Raw genomic sequence first — 21,741 nt, 5'->3', positions numbered from 1 at the left:
TAATTCAGACTTGCATCTGGTAACAATTATTGTGTTCTAGCAGAAGGTCAGGGCCCCTTGTGCTAACTCCTACAAAGATTCAATGTCCTACAAAGCCTAAACTCTAAACAGACAAGACAGACAAAGAAAAAAGCACATTGTCATTTTTCAGATGGGGAGCTGCAACACAGAGAACCTAAGTGACTCACCCCGAGTCCCACATGGAGTCAGTGGCAGAACTGGAAATGGAACCCAGATCTTGAGTTCTAGGCCTGTGCTGAGCCACACGAGCACCTTTTTCCTAGCGAACATGACACGTGTAGCTGGAGGAGAAGTAACGAGAGACCGGACAATACCTCTTAAAAGGTAAACTGCTGCCCCATTTAGTGCTGTTGCTTGGTGTGTGAGGCATATTAACCTCTCTCTTTTCACCACAAGGGGGTACAAGTGAGCTGCTCTAGTGCCAGCAGAAGCTAGTTACCTATACAGAGGAAAGAGAAAAAAGTTATTGTGAAACTATTTGCAGACACAACAAGTTGCAAATTCATACTGGAGACATGTTAAACTTGATACAAACTCAGCCACAACCCGGAAGGTTTCAGGCAGGGCTGGGAGCCAAGCTCGTCTCACATATTTAGGGAGGCATTTGCCAGCAAAACTCACTGCTGGGCAAAACTATCTAGAAAGCCTGATTTCATGTGCCACTGTAGGTCACTGACTCTAGCTGCACCTCAGCATAGCTAATGGTGGCAGACTGGCTTTCTTGGACTCACACAGCAGGTACAGCACAGGCCATAGAAGGTCTGAATTCCCCTCTCTGATCAGAGCTCTTTTGGTTGAGGCTGCCAACAACTGTCACAATTGTGACCCTTTCTGAGGTGTGAACACTAAGGGTATGGCTACATTTGGAATTTCAAAGTGCTGCCCCGGCAGCGCTGTGGGAGCGCTGCCGCGGCAGCGCTTTGAAGTGTGAGTGTAGTCAGAGCGGCAGCGCTGGGAGAGAGCTCTCCCAGCGCTGCATGTAAACCACATCCCTTACGGGTGTAGCGTGCAGCGCTGGGAGCCGCGCTCCCAGCGCTGCTGCCCTGATTACACTGACGCTTTACAGCGCTGTATCTTGCAGCGCTCAGGGGGGTGTTTTTTCACACCCCAGTTGCAGCGCTGTAAAGTGAGAGTGTAGCCAAGGCCTAAGAATTCCTACACAGGTAGTGCACCAGCTAGCAGGGTGTCTGGTTACTTGTAGATGTTTTAGAGAGTGGAGCAAAACCCTGACACTCTGCTGTGCAATCAGTGCACTCAATATGGGCTAGCCGCAGAATGCTCATCTCCTCCTATGCTGTGAGGGCAAACAGAAACAAGGCCCATCCCCTCAATCCTAAGCAGACAGGTTAAGGGGGCTCTCGCAACAATTTTTTTTTTCTGGTGGCCTCAGTGCTGCTGCCGCCACCACCTCTTGCTGGTGGCTGCTCTGACAATTTTTTCCTAAAATTCCCAATTAACTTTTGGAAAAACAAATATGCACCTAGACATGTCAAAATCTTTGTGATTTAGATTTTTGCAGACTCAGTAATAAAAATGCGCTGTCGTCTCTATTGTCTGCTCCTAAACAGACACACAAATAACGTGCTTTACATGGGTGGTTTTTGTTTTTTTTTTTTAAATTTTTAGAACTTGCTAGCTAGTAAGTCTGCTACTGTGAAAAGCTTTGTTAATCACTTTTCACAGATTTACTCAGCCCTGGCAAGCTGGGGGACAAATTAAGCCCTGGATGGAGGAGGTGGGTAGGGAGGGGTGTGTGTTTGGGGAGGGTGGGGCTGGAGGTGGCAGCAGGGGCCAGGGGTGACATGTGGGAGAGGTGAGCCCAAACCCCTTGTGGCTGGGGGATGGAGCCCACAGTCACATGGCCAGAGCCTGCTGCCTGCCATCCCAGGGCTGAAGCCCAAAACCTGAACCCCCCCGCACCTGCTCTGGAAGGTGAGGATTCGGGAACTCTTCTGCAGTGTTTGTAGCTCCAGAAAGGGGCAGGGACCAGGCTCTGCTGGCAGCCCTGGGGGAGGGCCTGCTGCTTCAACCTGGTTCTTAATCACCACCCAGGAGGTTGTGGCTGCAAGATTAGCCCCTGGTGGCAGCATGCAGCTGCATCTGAGAGAGTGCCAGTGCCACTCAGCTACCAGGGGTGAGTTAAAATGGGAGATGAATAGGAGCCTTGTCTGTCAGAGAAACTGACTCATTGCTTCTCCCTGGCAGAAAATGGCTGCAAGCAGGAACCAAGGGCTGGGTCTGGATCCTGGGAGCCACACTGTTGCAGCAGGAGAGGTAGGTTGAGTTAAGTAGATTTCCAAGTTTGGGTTAAAGCCACATGATGTCAGGAGGCAGATGAAATTCAGAACACCCTTTTGATCTTTAAAAAAGGGTTTGTGGGCATTCCAGGCATGGGTGAGGGCCCTGAACATCCCAGCCCCACCCCCACTAGGGAGAGTGTCAAACACTCGTTTAGCAACTCTCACTGGTGAATGGGCAGAGCTCTCCCCTCCCAGGCCTTGGCACCAAGGAGTGGCTGAGGCTTGTTATGGGGAGGAAATAGCACTGGTAGAGTGGCTGCTATCCTAACTGTACTGGGGTGGGGCCAATGTGGGTAGACTCCTTATGAGCAACTCTTTCCCAAGCCTATAAAGAGAGCATGCTGAGCACAGAGCTGCTTCCCAGCTGTAAAACCTGCTCACTGGGGCCTGATGCAAAGATAAGAAAGTGACTAAGCAAACATGATGAGCATCTCTAGAGCACTCCTGGAGGCTGGGCTAGGGGCAGCTAGAGCAGGAAAGGCCCAAACACACAAGGTCTTCGGAGCAGAGGCCATCTTTTTGTTGTGCTGGGCTCTTCACATATGCAGTAGAGCCCACTCCCTGTTTGGGGATGGGTACTACCGCCTCACTAGTCACCAGGTTAAATGAAATGAAAGGGAGGGAAGAGGAGAGTTTGCACTGCAGCTTTGATGGAGAAATCTCCCCATTTGCTCAGTACAGCCTCCAAATTACTTGCCTGAGAAGCACTTCTTGCTAACACTTGTGAAGTGTAAATATCAATTAAAAGGTTACCTGGGATGGCAGCTTTCATTCCAAAGGAGAGCAAAGTGTCAAACACAGCGAAATAGACATGGTGGTAGAGTGTTGCTATATCACTTCAGTGTGTTGCTCTGGAGAGGGGTTTATTTCAGTGCATCAAAGAATCATTCATCCAGTGGAAGCTGCAGAGGGAATTTAGGTCAGCAGAATGTAAATACGCAATCTGGAACCTTACCAGGATGCTGGGTTCACACCCTGTCCATGCTATAAGATGCAGGAGCATTAGTGCAGCAGCACTTAGCAAGAAGCCCTAGAAATACTCAGATCTATCAAATGCTAGAGGGCTATTGAAAGGGACAGGGCGTGTGGATTTACTTTAGGGTGACCAGATGTCCCAGTTTTATAGGGACAGTCCTGATTTTTGGGTCTTTTTCTTATATAGGCTCCTATTTCCCCCCCCCCCAATTTTTCACACTTGCTGTCTGGTCACCCTGACTTTTAAACATCACCCGAAAGACGCCACCTCCAGGAGCAGAGGGTGTCCTAACGTAGCACACTGCAGTACAGTGGAAGGGGCGCCTGCAGAATTCCTGCTGCTTGCCAGCTGTATTTATACCAGGCCTGCCCAGCCACCTGGATCATTCCCAAGTACTCTCAGGCCAGAGGCTGCTGAACTGATGGGATCACAAGGCAAGGTGACCCTGGCAGAGCTGGTCAATGGTGATAATGCTACTGTGGCCATCTTCCACCCATGAGACACTAGTAACTGGAGATTCTGGCTCACAGGATTTAGAACAACTTTCCTTCTTACACAAAGGTACACTTTGTAAGAGCAATACTGGACCTGAAGCAGAGCAGCAGTATTCCACCCATGTTGACAGCATTGTCCAGTTGAGAGGGCACTGGGCTGGCAGGTAGTCCCGTTCTGCCATTGACCAGCTGTGTGACCTGGGGTGAGTCACTGACCCAACATATAGTCTCTGTATATTGTAAGCTGTTTGGGATGGGGACTGTCTTTAGCTGTGTGCTTGTCCCTAGATGTTAATATAATAGAAATAACCCACCCAGAAGAGCCTGTTTCTAGAGGACATACATAGCTATAATACTTTAAAATGTCACTCTTGGGTATTAGTCAAGGCAGAAATAGCAATGAACCAACAGTCTGTAAAAGAGTTAATTATTAGGCAAGTGATGGCAAAATATGGCTTTTAATAAGCCAGCATAAACAAGCACTGAAAAATGACAACTAGATGAGCATGTGTGGTTCAGTGGCACAAATTCTCACAGTGCATGTGGGAGACTCCTAGGTTCAATTCCTGCCAATGCAGAGCTGAGTTGTGTTTTTTTTTTTGGGGGGGGGGAGGGGGAGAAGGAAAGAAGGGTTATTGTGACATGGGGGACTGGTGTGCTGGACACTGCACACAGCTTTGCATAGACAACACTGAACAGCTGACTACCCTCTAATTCCTGCTCTTTATTTTAAACAAAAGAAGTTGCCCTCCAAGCCAATGGTAAGTGTCTATAATGATGTAAAAGCCCATTATTAAATAATGCCTGGCATCTCTCCAGCCTTTGGAATAGGGTCTCATTTACAACTTGCCATGTCAAAAGGTACTTGCAACTTCATGTAAAACTTAAATGGACTCCAAAGCATCCAAATCCTGCAGAGCAGATTTAGGAATATTTTCCCCCGGTGTAACTTTCCATAATGACCTAAGAAAAACCATGGATTTCATACCCATGTCTAACTAGCATAGCTCACAGTAACTCTTGTATTTAAGGCAAGCATTAAGTATAGAAATACTCAATATGCTGGTTGGTTGTTAATAGAATTGAACAGAAATGAACCCATAGCGATCAAGCCATCCTACTAGATGCAAATATGACACGTTAAGTGTTTTCAGGAGACCTAAAATTGCTGTAATGTGTACTTTAGGCAATAAGATCCTTTTAGTTTGGGGAGCCACAATCTTCCAAGTGTCTCTGCTGCACAAGCAGGAGGCTCCAGGACGTCTTCCTTTTGTTGGTGTGTAAAACGTTAAAGAAAAAAAAAAAAAGGCATTAATGATAAGAGACAGCTTGATTATCTCCAGGTGGCATTTACAGGTACACATCAGGCCATGAGAGCTTAGAACAAATCTTAAAAATATTTTCTTGCACAATAGTCAGATCTTAAAAATAAAATACTTTATTGATAGTATGAATGTTTAACATGTTTAATGCTGTCAGCTATAAAAATGATTAAAGACTTCCGCTTGGTACATTTGGCTTTACAAATTTACAAATGTTAATGAAACTATGCATTTTGCACTTCATTATAACCCCCTCAGCCGGTGACAAAGCTCTGCAGCAATGTCTGCTTAAACTCAGACGTGAATCATAGAAGTAAGTTTTAGTTGCTTCCACACAAAGAATCTACATCAAAAATTTAGATACGAACCCTAAATTTCTTATTGGATTAGCTGAATCCATTTTAATAGTTGTGCTTAGTTGAAGATAGGCTACTAGCAAAAATACACATTTTCTCTTGCATCCCCCCTCCCCATATTACATTACAGAAGAAATACAGTATTCAGTGCATTTCCTAAGAAATAAATTTCACTATAGTATATATCTCTCTATAGAGTCATCATAAAGAAATGGTATAGCACCACTTAAGATTAGGGTAAAAGCAAGAAAACAGGTTAGAGCAGTTGTTGGAATGATACTCTAGCTAAAATCCATTCACCCATCAGTTTTCAGCTGTTACTCTTATCAGGAGAAAAATTTGCTGTGTTAAGATCACTCTTTAAATGTGCTTTCCCAAAAGTCTCTACCTATTTAGCTATAGGTTGCTACTGTTTTTCTTACTCTTGGTGTATGGACAATTAAATAGGAACTATGGTGCTTATATCTACTTAGAAGTTCATAAAAACAAATCTAACCATCTCCATTGCATCATACCAAAGACTATCATATGGGTCATTTTTCAGCTTGGAAAAGAGACAACTAAGGTGTGTGTGTGTGTGTGTGTGGGAGGGAGAGATGATAGAGGTCTATAAAATCATGACTGGTATGGAGTCAAGTGTTGTTGACTCCTTGTAATACAAGAATTAAGGGTCACCAAATGAAATTACTTGGCAGCAGGTTTAAAACAAACACAGGAAATATTTTTTTCACACAATGCACAGTCAGTCTGTGGAACTCTTTGCCAGGGGATGTTGTGAAGGCAACAACTATAAGAGGGTTCAAAAAAGAACTAGGTAAATTCATGGAGGACAGGTCCATCGATGGCTATTAGCCAGGCTGGACAGGGATGGTGTCCCTAGCCTCTGTTTGCAGGGGATGGATCACTTGGTTACCTGTTCTGTTCATTCCCTCTGGGGCAAACCTGACATTTTTAGAAGACAGGATACTGGGCTAGATGGACCTTTGGGCTGACCGAGTCTGATTGTTCTTATGTGTGGGGGGTAGAAAAGGGTTGGCTAGGACACCATCTACTAATGCAGTTCAAGAATTCTGATGTCCTATAAATTAGGTCTCTTCCAGCTCCTGTATAGGAGTGCATCCTCCCAACCACTGCAGGAATCTTTCCTAAAATAAAGGATCAAGTGCTTTGTTTAGTTGTGTGCTGAATAATTAAAACAGAGGAGCAAGCACCCAACTTGGGAAACACTTCTCCAGGCCCTACGTTGCTGTAGGCAGAAAGGCTAAAAGTGGGCCAACATCAAGCAGCAAAACTGATTTCTAAGTTTAGGATCAGAGTCTTGTAATCTGTGCCACTTGGCATTTGGGATACACACTTATTCAGGCTAGATTCCAGGCTGTAACTCTGATCTGTTCTATTTATCTTGTTACATTTAGTGTCCATTACTGTAGTGTCTTCACACACTAGACGGTGCTGTCCTATTTGAATGTGAGGAGCATAGGTTTGCAGTGAGGTCTGTAGACTCACCATTTAATTCACAGCACAGGTAAAAATTATTGAATCTGTTGCAAACTGAAGTCCAAAAGTCAGGCAGATGTTTTTTTCTAATTAAAAAAAAAAAAAAAAAAACCACGACAACCTACTCTTGTTTTATAATCTTAAAGAGTATTTCTACCTTTTTCTTTATGAATTATGGAGAACTTCAATAACATAACCAGACTAAGAGTAATATGCATTGTGTATGTAACATGTACATCGGTGCATCTATCTATACATATATGCATATTTATATATGAAAGTTAATAATTTGGTTCCACAGCTGCAGCCAATGAGGCTAGCAGGATTCTATAGCAAACTGCTCAGTAAAATCTCAGTCTGACATACAGTATTGTTACAAAGTGAGCAACATAAGTTATTGCTTTTGATTATTAGTAAAGATCCCATCTTACTGTATAGAATGACTAGCGATTTCTTTTCAAGTAATAGCAAGATCCTTATCTCACAAGTTCTGCACACACATACACACCCAACAGTAGATTGCTTGAAGAAGTTTAAAATCAAAGGTGAAGAACCAGGAATGAATCCTTAGTCACTTAACCTACAGCGAGACACCAATGTGAGAAATTAATGAACTGCAGGAAACTACCACCCTGACTGTTTAATGCTGTCACTGGTTTTGGACAACTCCAGTGGAAAAGAGAAGGGATTGGGTTGCACAGAGCTAAAGAGTAGGACCCAAATCTGCCCTACCACACTCATGTGCATCTCCTCTGATGTCAACAGGAGCTATATCCTAATGTGACAGGGCAAAACTGGGGCCACCTTTGAAAGATTTCCATTCTGTAGCACGTTGTTTACAAATTTGATTTAAGAACAATTGGAAAGGATTAAAAACCAGTGATTTAAACATTCATGATTCATAGAAGAGCTGTTATTTCTGCGGTTAGATGGTCCCTTTGTTTTCTACAGAAAAACAAAATCAGTCACAGGCTTAGTTCAGGCACTTTTTATACAGTGTTCATCTGGAATAAAAATCTGCACAAGTGATTTCTGCATAAATTAAAATGCTTCAGCCCCATTATAGTTTGCTAGTCAGCTCCCAGCACATTTTCTTCCCTCCTTGTTTCATTTGACTGCTGACATGAGACACCCTTAGGGACTACCTTACAGCTCTATAGTTAAGGTTTATACATCAATATAAAAATTTCCTACCTATTTCTAAAAAGAAAGTACACTAAAGGTATTATACAGACACATTCTGCTACTACCCAAATAAATAACATGGAGTGGATAAAACAGTGTCTCTTAGCTCTAGGATGCTAAGCCATGGAATGCTACATTCACATTTCCTAAAGACTAGCTATTAGTTGGCAACAGTATGTCAATGTCTTTACCGTTTGCTACTACAGCATTGTTAGAGCAGCTACTTGCCAAGTCCATGGTGGCACCAAGAGAAGATGCCTGGGAAGGGGTTTTGGTTAGTGGGGTAGGAGTCGCCGGGGACTGAGCCAGGCCAGGTTTCTTTGGAGGAATAGGTGGAGGATTCCCTCTTTCTGCTCTAGGGATTGTTGGGGATTTAATTCCAGGAGACAATGGGCTCAGCGGGCTAGAAACTTTGCCTGGGCTGGACTCGCTTTTTGGACTCACAGCATTTGCCAGATTCCGATAGTCTGTGCCAAAGGGCGAGCTATTCGGAGAGACTGGCTTTATAGGTCCCTGCTGACTGGTGAATCTGGAAAGAACCTGAGTGACTGTGTTGCGGGCTAACTGTTTGGCAGCGGAGTTGTCTGCAAGGGTAGGAGACAAATCCCTCGATGGTGGGCTCTGCAGGCCACTCGACTGATGGTCCTGATCAGCTTGGGACTGGAATTTGTGTCTGGCAGCATGGAAACGTTGGTTGATCCCCACCTGATAGGACGACTGGTAACCAGGGCTGTTTCCTGAAGCTCCTACCAAACGTTTAGTCAGAACTGGGGACGAGCATGGAGAAGATGTCAGAGATGAGGCAGCTGTGCTGCTGGGAGAGAGAGACGTCCCACCAGAAGGAAGCTGTGGGATCATATACACAGGAGATTCTGTTCTTACAGGGGAACTTCCATTCTCAACTGCACTTTCTGGGACTGGACCAACGGGCTTCTCTCTCAGCAGTGCCTGGTTTTCTGCTATGTCTGTCTGCACTAGCTCACCCCTTGTTTGCATGTCTGTGTCACAGTGCCCATTTGCTTTAGCATAGGGATGGGTAGGTGTGGCAGGGCTGGGAAGGGCCATGTGTGCAGTTATGCCCACATTGCCCAGATTGGTTCTGTCTGCCTGGGAACTTTCTGTCTGGCAAAATACAGACCTCACCAGAGGGCTCTCTGTTTCTACACCTCTGGACATCATTGAAGGGTTTTGCTGTGAGTGCTCAGGAGGGTTGGAGCCCTGGCAAGGAACCTCCAGTTCTTTCAGGGCTTTTTTCAGGCTCTCCATCTCTTCCTTGAGTGCCTTTGTCCGGTTCTCTTCTCGGTTCAGCTTGGCTCTCAGCTGTTCTCTTTCAATGTCGAACTCGGAGAGCTGCTTTTCCACTTGTGCCTCCATCTGCAAACCCCGCTTCTTCTTGGAGGCCAGCTCCTCCTCCAGCTTGCTCACTTTGCTCCTCTCTTTCTCCAGTTTCAAGCTCAGCTCCCCTGCCTTCTGTCCCTCTTCCACTACCTTGGCTGTGGCTTTCTTGCACTCCAGCACAAGCATGGAGGACAGCTGCTTGTGGCGTGCCCTCTCTTCCTCCAACTGGCTCGACAGCTTCTTCTGCTCTTTTTCAAATTTTTTCACTTGGGTCCTTTCGAATTCCAGCTGGAAAAGAAGACAGAAGGGTTCTCAGAAGGAACTAAAAAGCCTCCCATATGCAAATAAGGTAACTTTCAATACCTCAAAGAATTAACGTGGTTGAGCTGCAGATCAGATTTCCTTATCTACTGGAGCTCACAATCCTATATTTTGCAGCAACAGAGGGTCTCATTAACACCAAACAAAGAAGCATGGGTCCCTGTTCCACTTTAGGTATCTGTGAGGTCACCGACTCTTGCATGGCTAACAGATCAAATCAGTTCTTGGCATGTACATGTAACATTAGCATTAGTGTACCACTTCATATAGTCACTGATGGGAAATTTTCAGTTGTTTACTTTTAGTGTAATATACACCAATGGTCTAGCATACAGAAGTTTCCCTCTTACAGGTCCTGCCTTCCCACCCCCTATTAAGCTGCTTTACAATGCCATTTAGAAACGTTTATGGAGGTCTAAAGTCTAATACTATAGCTTTCTATTGTTCTTGTGTTACAGATAAAGCAGTAACATGAATCTGCATTACTGTGGCTCTCTGAAGAAAAGTATACCCATTCTTCCCCCTACTAGTTCGGGAGTTCTGTACAGTATCAGAAAGCCACAGGGTGTGACTCAGATTGTTTTGCCTTTACATTCAGCCTGCTTCCTGAGATCTTCTCCATTTTAAGGCTGAAACAAGCTCTCTTAGCCTGTGAACATTTTAATCCATTTCACACATGGAAAACTGGGTAGGACAAGCTGGTATTTGACATGTGGTTGACAAAAGCCAGGAAATGTAGAAAGTCTTATCCTTAATATTTATTTGATATTCAGGTACAATTAGACAGATGTTCTGCTTCATCACCCAGACTGAGTATATCTGTGTGTTCTGAGAGCATTCAGCTTTCTTTGGGGCAGGCTAATTATTAACTTCCAAGGCGCACCTGCTGAGTCAGCCGCTCCCGTTCCTTCTCCAGCATGTAGGTGACATCATCTCCTTCAGCAGTGTCCTGGGCATGCCGCTGCCTCTCTTCCTCAAGATCCAGTATCACCTTCCAAACACAGACACTTTATTCATCTTCTTATAGAAAAGCATTCACATACATGCTCAGAAAGGTGTGTGTAAGAATATAAATTAGAAACCCACTCTTCATGTGCCCTTATTTTAGCCTTCAATAGATAATTTGTAGGTTTGTCTCCACGTTGTAGCGCAGCTTTAAAAAGTATTTTCCTCACAGAATTTCCATTTTATGTATTATTGTTTGGCTGGTGCCTGAGATTGTATTAATGACCTTGTCAGTAAATCCTAACACCAGCAGCATATGCACAGCCTCATCAGTATGTTTTTAGATACTGGTTCAAGGGAAATGTGCATTATGATATGCATTTTTTACTCCTGGGGGAATTCTGCACCACTGCACATGCACAGAATTTGTATCTCCCACAGATTTGTTTGCTTCCCTGCAGAAAAATGGGAAACAAAGGGAAGCCACAAGAGCAGTCATGTGACCCTCCCCAGCAGTATTTTTGGGTGTCCAGGGCAGCTGGCAGAGAGGTAAATCACTGTGGGGTGGGAGACAGGACTGCGGAAGACCTGGCTGGTGGCTCCTACCCTGTGCCAGGCTCAGCTGCTAGTCCTGGCTGGGCTGGGGAGGTCAGGACTTCCTCTTCCCCTGCATGGCAGCTGGGGCGGGGCCAGATGCACTGTGTTCTTCCTTGTTTCCTATGGGGGATTTTCTTGGTTTTCCTACGGTTTGCATGCAGAGAGGGTGGGACTTAAACCCATACCACCTTGGGAAACTAACAAGGTGATGGGGGAGAGAGAGTTTGTTGTTACAGAGGACTGGCAAGGGAACTTGGGACCCCAGCTGCGGAAAGCTCTGTAATCTCTGCACCCACCTCCATTGCTCCTCAGCTGCAGGGGGAGGGATCCCTGTACAGGGAGCTGCTCCACCATTTGCCCAACCACCATGCAGTCAGACCCCATCATACCCAGACCCTCCCACCGAGCCTCACACTCACGTCCCTCCCTCACTCCCCCGGCTGAGCCCCTCTCCCCCTGTACCTGGACTACCCAGATGAGCCACCCCACCAAGCCCCAACCAGCTGCACCTGAACCCCCGCCACCCCAGTATCTGGACCTCCTACACCTGGACCCCCTGCAGAGTCCCTTTACCATTTCACCCAGATTGCCCCTCTCAGAACCCTCTCAACCCACACCTGGATTCCCCCACACTAGGCCCCTCCACACTTGTATCCTGCCCAAACCTGGTGCAGAGGGGCAGGGCCCTGGGGTGTTTCTGGGGCAGGCCCGGTCCTTGCGCTGTGTCAGGGTTAGGTGCAGCCTCACTGCTGAGTCTATGTCCTGGGGGAGGAACTGCACAGTGATCTCCCACCTCCCTGCAGCCAGTGGCCTGTGCTCCCTACCGCCATGCTGGAGCCTCGACATGAATTTTACAAATAGAATTTGCAGAATTTTTAAGTATTGTGTGCAGAAGTTTTACATTTTTGGCATAGAATGCCCTCAGGAGTACCTCTGCTGTGTCCCGGGAGAGATTTGAAGCTGGCAGCACAAATATTTAAGTTTGATTAGACAAAACAAGTTTATTTTAAAATAACTCTAATTTGTTCTAACACTTGAAACAAAACTGCCTCTATAAGGACTAGTCAAGAAGCGCCTTCAAATTCTACACTGAATTATAATAACTGAGATTCCATTAACTCAGCAGAAAAGTCAACATACAAACTTCCCAGTCGGATACTGCAACTCTGCAGTATGTCATGACCAGTTCTCCCAAACCCATTCACCAAGAACTGAGCATTTACTCAATCCTTCTGACAAAGTCAGTTTCTAGACATCTTGCACTAACATATCTGTGTGCCTTATGGGGAAGGGCTAATTTGGTTTTAAAAAGTGATTATAGCCAAATATATGGCTCAAAAAGTGAAGTAATGTTTCCTATTTATTCTTTCAATTACTTACATGTCAAATTACTTAGGAAGTGGAGCAAAGATTACTTCCCAATGTTTTCTCTACACACCATGCCTCAAATCTAAAAGTCAAGCTGCTTTCCGCCTTTTACACTGATGTAGTGAATATTCTGCAATCAGAACCGCTTCAGACAATGGTGGCATTAATGTAAAAGGCAGAATAGAATCCAGCTCGCTGTCTCATAGCTAATACAGGAATAAAAACTTACTTTGAGTCTTATAGGCCAACATCATTAACTAGATACAATGGGCCCATTTTTTCCTCTCTTACTTCCGAAGGGTTTAGACCTATCTGCATGAGTGCTATGACCAAGGTTTACAGAATGAGGCCACAGCAAGAAGTGACCTTGTTGAGAAGGAGCCATTTTTGGATAATGGCTTTTAGTTCAGACCAGACATTAGACAACAAAATTCCTATCTACTAATTTTGTTGCCGCTTCCCTTATTTTACTGTTTGCAGCGACTACACTGGTAGCAAATATTGGTTTGACTTTGTTTGGAGAAGAACAAAAAAACCCCCCAACTCGTTGACACCCTTCCAAAAGGTTTGAACTTCGCAAACTAAGTACACTGAAGGGCAAATAAATTTAAGAATCGTGAGAGTCCAATGAGTCCAGGTCAGTGGAAGTTCTTGTTTGTCTTCATACTTATGTGCAGCTTTCCACTGTAAGCCAGATAAGCACAGCTCTGGAGAGGTGGGGCCTCCAAAGAGAGCATGGCCAGAGTGTGCCCTTACTATGCATTCATGCCAATTTGGGAGATGGTTAAAGCGATATTAAAAATATCTAATAGGCATGAAAAATAGCCCTTGTTAAACAATATTTTTAGAGGAAAAAATGTGTACATGTATTATAAAAGTCTATAAGGAGAAGCTGCATTTCCACTAGTACCTACCAACCAATTCTATTTGTCTTTTAAATAAGCAAATATAGACTATTCAGTTAACCCACAGGCATAGTTCAGTGCTGCTGTGAATTGGCAAAGTTTTCTGTGTGATGACATATAAATGAAGATTTTTTTTCTATGTTTAGTTCATACTATACTTCCCAATCTGAGTAAGCTATTTCCTCCCTATATTTTCCACAGATCTCCCGTTAACAGAACAACAGCAGCAGCACACGTACCTTGGTATTTAGAATACACAATCTTTACTAACTGTACAATATTGACCAATTAATGCTTTTTAAAGCCACAAAGTAGGACTGTTTAGCAAGGACTGGAACTCCTTTTGCATTTAACTTTCACACTTTACCACGCTAAAGGGATAGCTCAGTGGTTTGAGCATTGGCCTGCTAAACCCAGGGTTGTGAGCTCAACCCTTGAGGGGGCCGCTTATGGATCTGGGGCAAAATCAGTACTTGGTTCTGCTAGTGAAGGCAGGGGGCTGGACTCAATCACCTTTCAGGGTCCCTTCCAGTTCTATGATTATAAACACATTCCCAAAAGTACATTATTTTTAGTGAGTTGTATAGAAATTAAAACCTACCTTTCTGTGCCTGCTTTCTGCAGCAGCTAGTTGAGAGAGCATTCTTTCCTGCATATTCTTGCAATGTTTCATCACTACTTTTAGTATAGACAAAGGATTGGAGCAAACTGGTTGCTTTTCGCCATGATTTCCCACCTTCAGCATCTCAAAATCTCTCTGCAGAGCCATTAATGGGTCACTGATGTTGTACTTTCCATAGCGTTCTTCAATGAAAGTGTTTCTGTGCTGGGCCTGAAACATATAAATAGATATTTCAATTTATTAAAAGGGGGTAACTGAAGAATCATATGGAAATTGACAAATCATTTCTAGATAGAACAAATACCCCATCGTGTCGCGGTTTATCTCTGAGGTGTAGATGTCCCTGCTGCTTGGCAGCAAGGTGTGATACAGACCTAGTTATCTGCTGGAGGGATAAAAGTATCTAGCATTGCATTGTTTTTCCTGATGAAAGGTGCTGGGTTAACAGTCCCAGAGAGCTCTACTAATCCACAGGACAGATCAGCTAGAAGCTGGGGCAAGCAATATAGCAAGCTTCTTCACAACGACCGCACACAGACATCTAAATGGGTGATTAGCGCAGCCTCCATGGCCTATTTAGTTCTTGCCATCGCTGCTGATGCTGATAACAAGGGGGCCCATAAAGGTCATGGCTTTTGTGGCAAATGCACTAGTCCTTTGAGACCTAGACATAGTCCAAACAACTTATTTCATAGCCCACAAAAAGCTATCAAATGGCCACGGCGCACACAGTCAATGGTTAACCAACTTTACATCCTTATGCATCTGATAGACCTCGGGAAAAAAATCCTTTCGCCAAACAGTTACATTTCATGAGGTTTTATTTTTAATTGTTGCTTGAAATTGCATCAGAATTTTTTGACAACTTCCCTCCACTCCTCCCCCCCGGGTTGGATTTACACTCACAGTATAGAAGAGGTGCCAGTGTCCAACGATCAATCCCAGGACTAGCCAGTTTTCCAAAAAATCTTCTAATTGAGGCCTTGTCTACACTGGCACTGTACAGCGCCCATGGGGTGTATTTTTTCAAAAGAAGTTGCAGCACTGTAAAGTGGCAGTGGAGGCAGTGCACCAGTGGCAGCACTTCAACGTTGCTAGTGAAGACATGCCCTGAATGAGGAGCCATCAATCCTTTAATAGGAATTTTACATAAAGGGGACCACTTGCATGTCTCTAACTGTGGTGGTATAGTTTGAAGTTAATACAGAGCAGCCATGGGGTGAGGAGTGTTTTAGGGTTTTTGTTTGTTTGTTTTCTTTTTGAGTGCCACATGAAATGTCGATTTCTGAATATGTTTATTTTACCAATTACCATGCCTAGCAAATCATTTTAAAAGATCAAAACTGACCTGCATCACAAGATACAGGAAGAGGAGCTAGTTTCACAAGATACATGGCAATGTGGTACCAGGGACGACATGGGGACAGGGTTTGAAAGTACAAATTAAGCACAAAACTCTGTCACACTGCAAACCATATATAAGTGAGCCAACGTGCAGACCCAAAAGCATGAGATTTCCATCTCTATTTTCCTTCCTGCTAGAATCATTTCAGTTGAAGCTACTGATTTCCATTTTTGCCTTCCCCAACAGGAAGCCAGATGCAAGAAAAGGAAATCCAGCTCCAAATGCCCATGTCTTTTCTCTGTAATTAAAATGCCAAAGAAACAAGATGATAAATTAAAGGATTATTTTCAACTGAAGAACCAAGGACCTCCTCTCCCCATAACGACCCCCAAAGTTTACTCATGTTAATTGAAACCAGGTCAAGGTCAAAGCTTCTTGTTTTGTAAAATTCACTGAACTGTGTTCCCCTCTAAATGAATGTGGTTTAGTGGCTGGAACAGGAGATCGAGAATCTGAACTCCTAGGTTCCATTCCTAGCTCTGCCACTGAAATGTTGTGTAACTTTGACCAAGTCTCCTCACCTCACTTTGTCTCAGCTTCCCCTCATATACAAAATAGGGTTTGTCTCCTAAGTTTATCTAAGTGGGAGTATGCTCCATCCACCAGTGACAAAGAAGAAAAAATAAAGAAGTGGGACAACTGCAGACTTTGAAACCTACCCTGACAAAGCTTCTGCCTCTCAGCAGCAGATGTTTCACTAGCACTCATAAAGTTTCAAAAGTCCTCAGATGCAAGGTATCAGAGGTGCTGAAAAGATACTACTGCTTTACCAGCTCCAGAACACAACCACTGGCAACGGAAGATGTGCCCTTTTCCAGCATCGTGTACTATACTGATGCTCCCAACCCTTCCCCTGCTCCACTGAGCAAGGGTGCAAAAAGGAAAGATTTCATAGCCTGAGTTTTCAACAAATGCCCATGCTGGTCTGTCCCTACAATTTGTTGCATGTATGGGAAAAAAATGAAGCACATCCAAGCACAGATTCAGAGAACACAAAAGCTCTTTACATAGGGAAATTCCACTTCACCAATTATGTCATGTTTTGACTCATAATCAACACCATTTGCTCACTCTGGGACAGAGATACTGAAAGAATCACTATTCCAAGAACAGAACTCAGCGGAGCAAATGTAAACAAGGAGGCCTTTTATGAACAGTTTCTGCATCCGAGGACAAAGGAAGGAAATATTTTTTTCAACTTTGCAACAAACTGTGGTGGTCATGCATTTGCTTAACTACTAAAGTTCAAGCACCAGCTTGAAAAGGTTGAACGTTACAGACAGCATTTGGACAACTGAATATTGAAGATTTATCCATCTGAGGACTGAAGTGTGTAGGAACAACAATAATCCCAAAGATGACAACTTCTTTATACACAAAAATTACCCCGTAAAAGGAGTTAGTAAGCATCATGATGTTACTGTTTATAGCTTAAAAGCATCTGATTTTAAGCACGGATAACAACAAAAATCCAATAGGTCTTCCAGTGTCTCTTGATGGAGCTTACGAAGTCTTTACAAGTAACTCAGTGTCTGACTTGATTAGACTTTTCACTGGTTCTTAAATCTAAAAGGCGGCTTTTAACTCAGTAAATGTCCTCACAAGCATTACCTCAACCACAACAAAGATTTTAGAAGAGCTTGTTCTGTGGAACTAACTAGCAAGTTGGCACACTGCTCTGAACTCATCTTCTGATTAAATCCCAGCCTCCTACACACAAACCACAAATACCTTTCGCAGCTGCTGTCTCCACAGTACTGGAACAAGCACACTAGCTAAACACCACTAAAAAGTATCAGAGCCACCACACAATACATTCAGCACGCTACAGTATCCACACACCAACTACTGAGATTAAGAGAGCCAGTAAGTCCCAGGTCTCTGGTGTCCCAAAACCTCTTAAAAGGAAAGACAATAAATACTCAGTCCTCCCTGACCAAGAGATTTAATAATTTAGTGATGTTTCACTGGAAGAGCAATTTTGTGTGTCCTCCTGGATTTCTTGGCTGTAATATCATAAGTACATTCACATTAGGCAATTACAGAATTTCACTCCAACAATAACCTATAAATCTATAACTGGTCCGCAAACAAGTTCTTAAAATTCTTTCACCCAGGTACAGACTAAATGAAACAAAGCATCACAAACAGCCTAATCATCCAACAGCCATTTCTTTCAATGACAGACCTGAATTAAAAAGCCCAGCACACTTGGTATCCTATAAAAAATAAAATTTGGAACCAACCATTGCACCACAGAATGTGTTTATCGGGCACCATGTTGCCTCTTCCCTCTGCTTTGAACATTTACTAAAAAAGTTCAAAAGAAAATACATAATGCACAAGGAACAAGTTTAAAAAAAATGTAAAGCTATATATACAAACACCCTCCTCTGTTAAGAATTAGAATCAAAGGCACATGATTTCAATTGCAGAATGAGCAACTGCAGGCATAAAAGAAAAGGTGTGTGATGGCGGTGAGGGGAAAAACGCTCAGAGCTGAGATTTTCAAAAGCACTCATTGGCCTAACTTTGCTCTGACTGAAGTCCATAGGAGTTTCACCATTGACTTCAATGGAAAACAGGCCAATGCTGAGCACTTTTGAAAATCTCACCCCAAATGCTCCCATTTCAAGATACAGTGCTAGGATGTAAATGCTTAAAAACACAAACCTGGCATTCAGTGTAGCAAACATACCAATCAGAGGAGATGCCTTAGGGTTATCAGTTTCAGATTGGATACATTTAGACCAGTATTTCTCAATGACTGGTCAGTGGACTGGTGCTGGTCCCTGAGATTGCCCTGACACAGGTTAGGAAGGCAGCAAGCTGGTCCCTGGTATCAAAAAGGTTGAGATACACTGATCTAGACTCCCTAGAGCCACACTATTAATCCTGACTCAGGGGCAACTCAGTCCTTCATCCTTCCAAGGTTACCAGAGTATCATGCATTTTCCTGGGTATAGGGCTGATAAGCAAGACCTTTAAACAAACAAACAAACAAACAAACAAAATCTTGCCTGCTTTTTGCAAACAGTAAAAAGGTCATCTGGGCAATTTTAAGAGTAACGGTCTGCCCCAGTGCCCTTGGCCAAAATTTTCCCTCTCCAGGGGATTCTGCAGTGTGTTGAGAGCTGGTTGGTTGCTGCCCACCATCCCATAAATGAGTGTATTTCACTGGTTCTGTTCTGTACGTTGTTTGCAAAGCACTGTGGGATCCACAGAAAGAGAAGTCACTACATAAAAATAAGACTGTTACAGTTTTCTAGACTGAGGTCTGGTCTACACTACGCGTTTAAACCGAATTTAGCAGTGTTAAACTGATTTAACCCTGCACCCGTTCACACAACGAGGCCCTTTATATCGATATAGAGGGCTCTTTAAACCAGTTTCTGTACTCCTCCCCGACGAGAGGAATGGCACTGAAATCAGTATTGCCATGTCGGATTAGGGTTAGTGTGGCCACAAATCGACGGTATTGGTCTCCGGGTGGTATCCCACAGTACACCATTGCGACCGCTCTGGAAAGCGATCTAAACTCGGATGCACTGGCCAGGTAGACAGGAAAAGCCCCGCGAACTTTTGAATTTAATTTCCTGTTTGCCCAGCGTGGAGCTCTGATCAGCACGGTTGGTGATGCAGTCCCAAATCCAAAAAGAGCTCCAGCATGGACCGTACGGGAGATACTGGATCTGATCGCTGTATGGGGAGACAAATCTATCAGAGCTCCGTTACAGAAGACAAAATGCCAAAGCATTTGAAAAAAATCTCCAGGCTATGATACAGAGTCCACAGCACAGTGCTGTGTGACAAGCATAATGGAAAGCCAAAGAATCAAAGGGACGTTCACGGAGGGAGGGAGGGGGTACAAAGGACTCCAGGTATCCCACAGTCCTTGCAGTCTCTGAAAAGCATTTGCATTCTTGGCTGAGCTCCCAATGCCTGTAGGGTCAAACACATGGTCCAGGGTATATTTCGTCAATTTACCCTCCCATCCCCCTATGAAAGAAAAGGGACAAAAATAGTTTCTTGACTTTTTTCAATGTCACTGTATGTCTACTGCATGCTGCTGGTAGACGCGGTGCTGTGGCACTGAACAGCAGCATCCTCTCCTCTCCCTTCCCCGGTGGCAGACAGTACAGTGCAGAAGGACTGGTAGCCGTCCTCGTCATCATCCCGTGAATGCTCCTGGCTGGCCTCAGGTGAGGTCGGCTGGGGGCGCCTGGGTAAAAATAGGAATGACTCCCGGTCATTCCTGGCAGATGGTACAGAATGGCTGGTAACCGTCTTCATCATAGCAACTGGAGGGCTGAGCTCCATCAGCCCCCCACTCCCCCCGTTTCATGTCTAAAGAAAAAGATTTTGTACTGCCTGGACTATCACAGCAGCTGGAGGCTGCCTCCCCCTCATTTTATCTCACTAAAAAGTCAGTGTTTCTTATTCCTGCATTCTTTATTACTTCATCACACAAATGGGAGGACACTGCAATGGTAGCCCAAGAGGGTTGGAGGAGGAGGCAAGCAACAGGTGGGGTTGTTGCTGGGGCACCCCCCGTGAATGGCATACAGCTCATCATTTCTGCGGGGTCTGACACGGAGCGGCTGTGCTCTCTGGTACACTGGTTCTCTAGTACACTTGCCCCATATTCTAGGCAGGACTGACTCTATTTTTAGATAAACCATAAAGGAGGGAATGACTCGGGGAGTCATTCCCATTTTTGTCTTTGCGCCCCCGGCCAACCTCAGCGAAGGTCAGCCAGGAGCACCCATGACAGCAGCAGATGGTACAGAACGACTGATAACCGTCATCTCATTGCCAATTTACAATGGCATAGCAGATGGTACCGAACGACTGGTAACCGTCTCTGCTACCTTGCAAAGGCAAATGAATGCTGCTGTGTAGCACTGCAGTACCGCCTCTGTCAGCGGCATCCAGTACGCACACGGTGACAGTGACAAAAGGAAAAACGGGCTCCATGGTTGCCATGCTATGGCGTCTGCCGGGGCAATCCAGGGAACAGGGGCGCGAAATGATTTTCTGCCGTTGCTTTCATGGAGGAAGGAATGAGTGACGACATTTACCCAGAATCACCTGTGATACTGTTTTTGCACCATCATGCATTGGGATCTCAACCCAGAATTTCAATGGGCAAGGGAGACGGCGGGAACTATGGGATAGCTACTCACAGTGCAACGCTCCAGAAAATCGACGCTAGCTTCGGTACATGGACGCACATCACCGAATTATTGTGCTTAGTGTGGCCGTGTGCACTCGACTTTATACAATCTGTTTTACAAAACTAGTTTATGTAAAATCGGACTAATCCCGTAGCGTAGACATACCCTCAGGGAGAGCATGCATAACATATGGCTTTGCCACTTGAGAGATGGGGCCCTAACACTGCCTTCTGTGTACTAGTGTGCGTTTTAGTTTTATACATAAGCATGCACACATCTGGGTATCTTTATGAACATAAACACATAAGTAAGCCATACCAAATTAAATACAGTAGCCTTTTCAGAATTAATAGCGTTTTTATACTCATTCCACACAGCAATGACTCTTTGTTGATCCTGTTAAATGACATACAGCTGTTGGAGGACAGGGAAAAAAAGATATCTACGCAGAATACAGAATGAAACGTCACCCTAACACTCTAGTAAGTGAAAGGGCTGAAACAATAAAGAGAATTAAGGTATGACTAGTAAGTGGCACAGAATAAAAGTTTTCAGGACATATTTTAGGTAGAAAAGTTAGAGTAGGTTAAAAACAAAGGGAGCGAGACTTTTAAAACTCAATATAGATAACATTTCCATGAGTGTTTCTTTAACAGTCCAATAAACGCAATTTAAAATGTAAGCAAGCATCCCCCTGCATAGCTGGAAACCCCGACATTACAGCTTTGGGCCCATGCATGAGAATAAGAGTGATATTCTCTAGAAACAAACATGAAACTGGCTAGTCTGTATAGATTATCAAATTGAAAAAGCAAACAGCAAGAATAGTACCAAGCTGGAGTTTTAACGTTATTTTGGTTGCAATCATTTAAGGGGAATTGTTTCAGAAATACAAATGGGAGTTGGGCACCT

At 44.2% G+C, this 21,741-nt stretch overlaps 1 protein-coding gene and 1 long non-coding RNA gene across 5 annotated transcripts in view; one reads left to right on the top strand and one right to left on the bottom strand.

Moving 5' to 3' along the window:
- Positions 1-21,741, top strand: part of LOC115650981 — a 31,907-nt gene that overhangs the window by 3,315 nt on the left and 6,851 nt on the right. The window contains exons 2-4 of one of the 2 annotated variants that reach the window (XR_004000281.1): positions 152-345; positions 2,227-2,295; positions 3,859-3,983. This is a non-coding gene — a long non-coding RNA (uncharacterized LOC115650981). Of the gene's footprint in view, positions 1-151; positions 346-2,226; positions 2,296-3,858; positions 3,984-21,741 lie in introns of those variants that run through there. The other variant, XR_004000282.1, reaches the window with a different exon arrangement.
- CTTNBP2NL (CTTNBP2 N-terminal like) overlaps positions 6,394-21,741 on the bottom strand; it is a 42,874-nt gene continuing 27,526 nt past the window's right edge. For all 3 annotated transcript variants that reach the window (XM_030561724.1, XM_030561723.1, XM_030561721.1), the window contains exons 3-5: positions 14,227-14,457; positions 10,694-10,801; positions 6,394-9,777 (exon numbers count right to left, since the gene is read on the bottom strand). In XM_030561724.1, coding sequence (XP_030417584.1) covers positions 8,305-9,777; positions 10,694-10,801; positions 14,227-14,457 — 1,812 coding nt within the window. In that variant the 3' untranslated portion in view covers positions 6,394-8,304. The remainder of the gene's footprint in view (positions 9,778-10,693; positions 10,802-14,226; positions 14,458-21,741) is intronic.

The sequence above is a fragment of the Gopherus evgoodei genome, chromosome 4 (genome assembly GCF_007399415.2).
Source record: "Gopherus evgoodei ecotype Sinaloan lineage chromosome 4, rGopEvg1_v1.p, whole genome shotgun sequence".
NCBI lineage: Eukaryota > Metazoa > Chordata > Testudines > Testudinidae > Gopherus > Gopherus evgoodei.
This window is presented reverse-complemented; position numbering and strand designations above follow the sequence as displayed.